Below are 10,456 nucleotides of genomic sequence, written 5' to 3' on the forward strand. Positions count from 1 at the left end.
CCTAAAAATACCTAAAAATGTGTGTTTAAATATGACTTTGATTGATTCGACTAGAAAACTTTCAAATTTATGATTAAATGATTTTGTATGTTGATTAAGTGATTACCCTGTCATTTGAATTATTTTTGGTAGACTTGTGAAGACTTGAACTTATGGACTAGTGAAATCTACTTAGGTCATGACAATTTTTGTTTAGGGTTGGTTAAAACCTTCCATACTTCAAACCTACCATTGGATGATCAAGTTTTCATCCATGGTACTTTGAAGCATGGATAAGTTGTCCATATTTCAAATAACTCGGTCATTTGACTTATGGATGAAGTCTTACTTGTGCACTTGTTAACTTGTGATTTCATCCGTTACATTGTTGTTTCATTTGGTTTATACTAACCCACTAACATCTTACTAACTTGTTTATGTCACATACTAACCCTTTGTCTTTTTAATATTATTACTTGTCCATATAACTTGTTAACCTAATCACTCAATCAATCTTTAATCTGTCAACCTTGGGTTTAATTATAGTCTTTCTTTTGTCAATCTATTGATAGATGGACTTGAGGTTGAATAACTTTCATTGTTACAAATATATGGTAAGTTGATCCATTGATCATTTTCCATATGTTTCATCAATGATAAGTTATCCCTTAATGCATCATATTTTAAATCTATTGACCTAAGGATAGATAATCCCCTAGTGTTGATCCATTGTTCATAATCCCAACCTAACCTAATTTTACTAACTTATGATTATTATTAACATTTTTGTTATTATCATTGTTATTATTCATTGTTATTTATTTTTATGTCATTTACATTTAAGTATTCATTATCATCATCATTGTATAAGCTTCATCATACATGTTTATTTACTTGTCTTTACTTTATGATCTCATACACTTAAAAACAACAAAAAACATGATAAAATTATTAAACCAAAAATAAGGCATTGCACTTAACCAACTTGGACTTAGAGGATCCCATTTAGGACCTTTGGTTGGAGTCTTTTCCTTATATTTGTGATACTTTGTTTCAAACTTTGGGTTTCATCTGTACTTACATACCTGTTGTAAGAATGGCATCATGGCACCACCTTAGGGGACATGTTTGTAAGACCATTATCCTTTGTTTAACTTAGGTCACTTTTTGTACACAAAGGGATTTCTCTTGGGATACCTTACAATGAGACTCTTTACTTTCTTGTTGGCTACTTTGCATTCATGTTGAATAAGCCTAATTTCTCAATCAAATAAATAAACCCTTGATTCAACGTCAAGTGGCTTTTTCTTAATCAAACTTAAAACACTTAATAACTATGATTAGTATTGTATGCCACGAGCCTTAAGTGGTGGAGAATGAGTGGGAATGGAGTATTCCTAACCTCACTTTGATTATTTTGGACGCAAGACGCTTGGCTTGTTGTCTAGAATATTCACCTCAACCCCTATACTTTAGTGCAATCTAATCACAAACATCTTTTTTCATAAACCCATTGTTCAAGGTAAAATCAACACAACCCATTAAACCTAATTTTTGTGCCTTAGGGCATCCACCTCGAAAACCATCTTCTCAAAGGTAAAATCAACCAACACACAAATATTTTCTACTTCGAACTATGGAGCTCTGATTCCTCATCCTCGATGAGTGATACGTAGGCACAAGGGCTACAATCCTTGACGAGCACTATAATAAAAAAACCAAAACCCCTCTCATTCACACACATATTCTTTTTGAAAATAAAATAATAACGATATAAATCCCCACATATGTAAATAAGGCAAATGGTTCCCGTGGAATACCATGGACGTGATGGGTGCTAATACCTTCCCCTTGTGTAACCGAATCTTGAACCCTAATCTCTCTTGTGAGACCAATTCTTTATCATGTTCTAGCGCTTCCTGTGCGCTTGTCTTTTTTAGGATTTTATCGATTATTTCCCCTCGCCTCTCCGAAGAGGCACACAAATAAAATTTGGTGGCGACTCTTCTGATTTAGTTTAAAAGTCCCGGTTTTCATTATCGTGAAATCCTGGTAGCGACAATATTTAAGTCAAAATAGATTAATTTTTAAATAACCTCTTTTATTATTAATTTTTCACATTAATTCAAACAGTTTCAAGTGTTCATACAAATTTTAACAATGAAACTTTGTGCATAACTTTCATATCAGTGAAAGAGTTTCATTCAAACTTTCTGAGCACTTAAGGTATTTATATTGAATTGTAATATATAGAAAGAGAAGATCAACTTTAATCTTGGAATTACTAAGAATTATTCTTATTCAAATTGTTCAAAGTGCATTGTGACTTAATCGCCAAAGTGTATGGTGATAAGTTTCTGTAAATAAAAAATGGTTTACTTTTTGTTTTTTGTGAGAATCATCATAGTGTTTAATGATTATAAAAAATGTTTGTTGATTCAGGGAGATTCAAAGTCCATCATAGGTTTGGTGTTTATGTTAGAAGATTGTAAGAGAGGTCTTTGTGAGAGGCTTGTACAAAGACCTAACATAGTGGAAAATCCTTCAAGGTGTGAAGGGACTAGATATACCCTTGGTTGATAAGGGGAAATAGTATAATTTCATTATGCTCTTTACTTTTATGCATTTTATTTTCTACATTTTATTATCCTAAGAATCTAGCATTCGATATCTTTATTCCGGAAAAATAAAAGAAAAAGAAGATCTGTAAAATAACGAGAAATATTCTTAAAACCTAATTCACCTCCTATTAGGTGTAGCGGTAAATTCATGATCATCAAGCTATGGATAAGCTAGACGTCAACAAAACCATAGTCGCCACCGCGCTTTTATTGTTTCCAAGGGAAAAGGGAAAAGTACGAACAAAACTCAAAAAGATAAGAAGTTTTCAAATTAAAACTAATAAAAATGTCAGAGATTTCAGATAAGGGGGTTAGTTACACAGAGGGAAGGTGTTAGCACCCAAAGTGTCCTAGGTATTCCTAGGAAGCCCTTTTTTGTGTGCATGTGTTTTTATACAAATGATGTTTGCAATAAATAGAATGGAGGGATGAGAAAATAATTCATTAATTATATTTTTTGTGTTAAAAACCTTCGGACTTGTGCCTACGTACCAACATAAAAATGAGGGATCAAAACCTCGTAGTTCGTGGTAACAATTTCAAAGTGAGTGCATTGGTTTTAACAAAATTATAAGTTTAAAAGGCACAATGGCCTAAAATAGTTTGAATGAGTGTTAGTTCTTTTGGCTTTTGAAATTTTAAGTCAAGTATAGTTAAGTTTATTTACAAGATTGATTAAGAAAATATTTTAAAAATGCAATGGCATAAGGCAAAGTTTCTAGTTTGCAATAAGGTCAAAGTTTAGAAAACAGACACAAGCAAAGAAGATATTTTTTAAAAGGGGGGGAGGTTTTGAAATTAAAGAAAGTGGGGAGGAGATGAAAAGACTAAACCTAAGCACAAAATTAAAAGTTGAGAGTTGAAAAGATCTGACCGATGGGTTGTAATCCAATAGACAAGAATATCATGTAGAAACCCAAATTTCTCTTGGACTTTAGAATCAAACAACAAATAATACACAGATAGCAAGTTGAAGAGAAAGGCCTCAAATAAAGATAGCCACATCCAAGCTTAACAGCTTCATGATCTTCTTCAAAATTTGCCCATGTATGAGATGACTTCAAAGATGGCGTAAGTCACAGGTTCAAAATAGCAGCCTCACAATGATCATGTTGCATATGAACTCAAATGGATCTTCAATATTATATCAGATGAATGTTCACTTCACAAGTACTTGGTTTCATAAAAGTTGGCATTGGCCAAGTCCTTTGCATAGGGAGTGTTGCCTAAGTTCTAAGTCCAATAGTCTCAGATCAAACCAACAGTCCACACGAGATTTTTTTTAGGGTTTTTGTTCTTATTATGTACATTAAGGTCAAAATACCATGCAAACAAACAAATATATATAAACACAAAATATCACAAAATATGGTCCAGATGGACAAAGTGAAAATGACATTAAAGTAAACAACTTGAATGGTATGAATAATGGTAAATGAATAAGACTTAAAAATTAAAGTGCATTAAAATTAAATGACTTGAAATTAAATGTTAGTTGTTAGTGAATTAGAAGTTAGTATTGCTTTTGCTTTTCTTTTGTATAAGTCATTCTTTGGAGAACACTCAACCCACTTATCACAAGCATGGATCCTTGAACCAAGACATCTTCCAAAGGAAGGAAAAAAGGCCAAGTTTCCACACAATAGACATAGTATAATGGACTATGCTCAGGAAACATACCACACACAAAAAGAATATTCAAAATGGGGGACCTAATCTCATCCATACTTATGTTGATTTTGCAACTAACTAGCCTTAGGATATAGAGATATTATATGTCCAAGACATGAATGGACAAAGAAGTGGAATAAGATGAAGAGGGGGGATGGATCAAACACAAATTGGTCAAAGGAGGATTTTTACCAAATTAAGATCATTCATTCATTTTGAGAGATGGAATGTACATTCCATCAATCCCCTAAATCCAATGATTTTAACTTAGCAAAGTCAAATCAACCTTGACCAAGGCCCAACAACACAAGTCAAGCTCACAAAGTCAAATAAAATGGCTCTACACAATTAATTTGGCATTTAAACAATTAAAAATAATAAAAATATGCATTAAATTAAATTATGGTTCGTCAATTTCCTAAAACTTCATCAAAACACCAAAGAAATGGCCATGAGATTTATTATAGGTCAAACAAGGTCAAAGGACCTTGGAGAAAAAAATTCAGAATTTTTGGAAACTTAAAAGTATTTTTAAACAATTAAAAATATTCACAAAATCAATTAAATCATGAAAAATATTAATAATGATCCAAAAAATAATTTTAATTCAGAAATGAAAGAGGATTTTATTTATAAAAAAATTGGTGAAACTCTCATATTTTTTGGATCAATATTAAATTTAATATGAATTAAGTAAAATAAAAGAAATAAAATGAAAATCAATTAAATCAGAAAAACGTGGACCACTTGATCTCCCTCATTAATTGAGGTGGCAGATCAAGTGGATGAAAACGCGCGTTCCATGGTACACGCTAGTCAGCACGCCACACAACTGGTAATCAAAAAGAACGCTCAAGATTAAAACGCATTGGCTTGATCATGTGGCTCAACACTCATCCGACACATCGTCGGAGCAAACCATCGGTCATCTTCTCTGATGAACCTGGCCGAACTGGTTCTCTCATCACCATCACATAAATGAAAAAAGAGGACATGATCTTAAATAAAAAATGGTGTAGATCACGAATATGACCTCAATTCAACCTAACTCCAAGTATATTGAGAGATACATGGAGTCTAAATTTGAGGTACATGAACTGAGTTGCTTCGATTTGACCTCAAAGCAATCAATCTTCTTGCCTACATTGGTAGGACTTCAAACAACCAAGGATCCAAGAGAATTGATGAGAATTGAGAGAGAATCGAAGAGAAGAAAAATCTGGGAAAATACCTTCAATGTTGTGCAGAACTTGATCTCTCTTGCTCCAATTCGTGATTGATCTTGCTTATGGAGCTTGCAGAAGTAGATTAGGAATGATACAAGGCTTTGGCTCCTGGAGTTTTTGAATCTCCAAACAGTGAGATTCAAACTCAAATTTCAAGTGAAATTTCTCAGGTTTTCCTTTCAATTGTGAGGGTTTCAAATGTGGGAGGCAAAGCTGACGCGCAAGGGTCCTCAAAACTGATGTAATGGACCTCTACTTATAGCAAATGCAAGTGATATTTACACCTTTGAAAATTCTTCTAAATTTGGCAATGTGGAGTGCACGCTTACATGGGTATGTACATGCCCATGAAGCAACTCAATTAGGTCCAAATGCAAGTGAGATTGAGTCTGAATGTGGATTGTGATGCAAGGAAAAAGTGTATTGATGTTTGAAGAATGATTCTTGCCAACTGATACAATCATGTCCAGGCCATGCGCATACCCTTCAAACCTTATCCAAAATGGATGAATTTGGACTCTTTGGAAATGTTAGATCAAGAGGAACAACTCTTATGTTGAACACTTTTCCATTTGGAGCTTGTACCATGATGAATTTTGAGGTGGAAGTTTGGAAATTTCAACATGTCAAAATATTTTCAAAGTGTTAAGCCATATGCTCAATTATTCCACCTTGGCTAACTTTTTATGTGAGCTTAAAATGAGAAATATGTCTTCATCAAAGTTGTATCTCTTTCAAAAAACTTCAAAATGGTCACAAATTTGACCTCATTTGGATTTGGGATGAATGAGTTATGCATTTTTGAAGTTGAGGAAAATCACTTGTTCAATGGTATTGGTCTAAAATGACCTATAACGTATCCTCATATCACATGCTAATAAAAGTTGATTTAGCTCTTCCTCCAAACATAAAAGTTTAATTATACGCCTTGAATTTGATTTTTAAACTTGGAGATCTTTCATCTAATAAAAATTGAGCAAGTTATGGCCTTGGGAAGTTGACTTTCAAATTAGGGTTTAGACAAAATGACCTATAATCTTTCAATATAAAAAATGACTTTCCAAGAAAAACTAGCTCTAGACCTAAACATGAAAGTTGTTTGGAATTTTATTTAGAGTAACTTTGATCTTGGAATAATTTTCATATAATGAAAAGTGTAGGAGATAGGGTCTAGGGGAACCCAGTTTTGATCAGATGAATTCCTCTGGTCAACCACCATCAACCACCTTGCTAATCTTGCAATATTATTTACTTTTTGGACTCATGGGATATCATATATTCATAAAATGATGAATTTTGAAGTGTCCCTCGGAGTATTTGATCAATTAGTGAAGAAGCTTATTGGAGAAGTTACTCAAGATACCCAGATAAACTAGGGTTTCCAAGGCAAACCAATTCCAAACTCTTGAAGAATGCTTGACCAAAATAACATGTAAATATCAAGGGGACTCATATATGATGCCTAGGGATCATTCCTTGGTTGAGCTCTTAGCAATGAGGGTCTTAAACCCTAGATTTGAACTTGATGGATCAAAGGTGATCATGTGCCCTCCCTACAAAAGAGTTAGACAAATACAAAGAAATATTTTTGGTATTTTGGTTAGTAAATGATAAAATACAAAGTATGATACAATCACATGGTTCTTGGTGATCTCTCCCAAAACAAACCCAATGAATAAAAGGGGTAAGGAGGATGCCAAGGTATGATCCCAATGTCAATGCATATGATGAGGATAGCATGAGGGATCTTAGGGTTAAAATTGGGGTCTTACATTAGGTTGCACTATATACTTACAAAGTAATATGGAGGAAAAGGACCCATGAATTGTATGTCCTAATGGTCAAAGGGTTCGACCTTTATTATACCTTTAAGCGACATCTTGTCTCATTTTGAAATATTACATGTTTTCACATACTCGAGACACTCTTACACATAAGACTTACATTCTTTGAATAGTGTTAGCCACCAGAATCCACTTTGTTGTTGTTTGTTCACCACTGGTGGCCTCCATAAGGTGATTTATGGCAATGCCACATAATGTACTTCGCTTTGTTACCTACAACACACTTGCAGATTAAACCGTCAACACAAATCTTAAACAGGTAAGGTTTATCCCACAAATAGTGGTTAGCCTCTTTATAGAATTATTTTTCTACTTCCAATTATAGTCTTCTTAAACACTTTTTGTGGGTTCATAATTGACCATAAAAGCAAACCAAGGTCGTTCACTAATTACCATCAAGTGTTCATCCAAAAATTCTTCATTAATCTTCTTTTCCTTCTATTTACTTCAGCATTCTCCAATTGGGATAAGTAATTAGCTACAACATTTTCAACACCTCAATTTTAGCTTGATACACCTCTATGCTCCTCGATGATATTTTATGCCCCAAAACGGTACCTCCAGTTACCATAAAATTACTTTTTTCCCTGTTCAAAACAAGGTTCATTTTGGTACATCTCTCAAGAACAACCTTTAGGTGTGCAAGACAATTGTCAAAATTACTACAAAAAAAAACAAAAATCATCCATAAATACCTCAATAGACGATTCAATCATATCAAAAAATATAGAAATCCTACACCTTTGAAAAGTAAAGGGAGTGTTTCATAAACCAAATGACATCCTACGATAAGCAAACACTCCAAAAATGCAAGTGAACATGGATTTTTGCTGATCTACTGGATCCATTGCCATTTGGTTATACCCTGAGTACCCATCTAGAAAGTAATAATATACCTGAACTACCAATTTTTAACATTTGATCCATAAAAGGTAATAGAAAATGATATTTGCAAGTTACTTCGTTCAATCTCCTATAATAAATGCACATCCGCCAACCAATCATTGTTCGAGTTGGAATCAACTCATTATTTTTGTTACAAACAACAGTCATACCCTCCTCTTTTTTGGTACTACATGCATGAGACTTACCCAAGAGCTGTCAGAGATATGATAGATCATATCTGCCTTAAGTGGTTTTAGGACCTATTTTCTCGCCACTTCTTTCATGGTGGGGTTGAGTCTTCATTGCGTTTGAACCACATGCTTCAATTCGTCTTCCAATTTGATCTTGTTCATATAGTATGATGGGTTAATACATTTCATATCAGTTACACTCTAACCAAGTGCTTTCTTGTTATTTCTTAAAACTCGTAACAATGTTTCTTCTTCCAAAGTTAACAACGAGTTGCTGATTATGGATGGTTGTAATGGGTTATCACCCAAAAATACATACTTTAGATGTTTTGTAAATTATTTAACTTAGGATATTCTTGCTCTGTTATTTGACTTTGTTGTTCCTTACCACTTAATTCTTCAATTTTTCTCATTGCATGATCAACCTGTGTTTCCTGAAGTTGGAGTAAACATTCAACCATCTCTATATTAGATGCATCTTAAACATGTTAAACTGGATTAATAATAACACTATCCATCAGTGACAAAAGTGTTTCAGCCACATTCACCTCTTGAACAACTTCTTCCATCCCGTCTATCCTATAGCATTGTAGGTTTTCTTTTTGGTGCTTCATTGCTTCAAACATATTGAAGACAACCTTCTCCTTGTTAAACCTTAATGTTAACTTATCTAATTTTACATCAATGATAGCTCCATATGGGTAGGTGATATAATAATTAACCAGTGTCAATGTCATCTGAGTTGGCTTTCGTTCACCATAATTTAACTTCCTCATAATGGATAGAGGAATCAGATTGATGATATCTCCTAAATCACATAAAGCATGGATAATAGTTAGTGGACCAATGGAAAAAGGAATAGTAAACCTACATGGATCAGTGAGTTTGGGTGGAAGATTTCTTTGAATGATCGCACTGCACTCTTTTGCCAAAGCGACGTTTTCATCATGTTTCAACTTATGCTTTCCTGATAAGAGCTCTTTCATGAATTTAGCATTAACATGCATCCGTTCAAGAGATTAACCAAATGGAATATTAACCTATATTTTGTTCAAGATATCCAAGAACTTTTTAAAATGACCCACTTCCATCTCTTTCTTGGGTTTCCTCTTCAGAATCGAGTAAGGTGGTTTAGTATAATATGGTAGCTCAGGATTTGGTTCAAAATTTGTATCTTGGTTCTTCTGAAGGGTGATTTTTTATCTATGAATTGGTCAAGGGTGCATCCTCTCACTTCATCCTCACTAGTATCCTCGTTTTTTTCTTCCTTAGAATTTTTCTCAACCTCCTCTTCAGTCACCACTTCCTTTTCATTCTCTTTCTCAACCTCTCTCGATTCTTTATTTTCCTCACTCACTTTTTGCTTCGAATGTATCACTCTATTTCTAAACTCAATGAATTTGCAACTTTCGTTTTCGGGTTATCTACGGTGTTATCAATAAATCCACCACTTGAACTAGCTTCAGTTGCCATTTGTCAAGACAATTACCTATTTGCTCTCTAACTTATTTATTGACGCTTTGGTGTTATTGTTCATGGTGATTTTATTTTGTGCCATCTCATGTTGAGTTTTAAACATGTCTTCTTGGGTTTTTCCAACTTGCTCTAAACTTGTTTGTGTTGGTTTCCTGAAGTTGGACAAGGTTTCCTCTTGAGGTGATGTTTTACATTGAGGAGCTTGAGGAATTGAGCGATATTCATTCTCGAACATGTTTTTAATCAGCGCTTTTACCTCATCGTTAGTCTTCTCTCTCAAGCCTGAAGCATAGAGAGTCATTATTGTTGATGTTTTCAGTATGCTGATAAAGTGTGTCATTCGTTCCATAGAACTCATATTATGCTTCAAAAACTTACGAAGTAACAACTTTAACTTTCCTCATGCATCAAACGATGACTCAAACTCGTCCTGATCAAAATTGGAAATTGTAGCTTTCCTCTCCACAAACTGAGGATTTGAATAATAATTGTCTAAAAATTTGTCTTCCAGTTCTTTCCAGGTCTGAATAGTACCATTTGGTATGCATTGCGGTCAATCATTA

General features: G+C 33.8%; 1 protein-coding gene across 1 annotated transcript; it reads right to left on the minus strand.

Annotated features, from left to right (window-relative positions):
- Positions 1–8,905: 8,905 nt before the first annotated feature.
- LOC127093733 (uncharacterized) lies at positions 8,906–9,403 on the minus strand. Its single transcript, XM_051032642.1, has one exon. It carries the CDS (start codon positions 9,401–9,403, stop codon positions 8,906–8,908), a length of 498 nt encoding a protein of 165 aa, XP_050888599.1.
- Positions 9,404–10,456: the final 1,053 nt, after the last annotated feature.

The sequence above is a fragment of the Lathyrus oleraceus genome, chromosome 1 (assembly GCF_024323335.1).
Source record: "Lathyrus oleraceus cultivar Zhongwan6 chromosome 1, CAAS_Psat_ZW6_1.0, whole genome shotgun sequence".
NCBI classification, from domain to species: domain Eukaryota; kingdom Viridiplantae; phylum Streptophyta; class Magnoliopsida; order Fabales; family Fabaceae; genus Lathyrus; species Lathyrus oleraceus.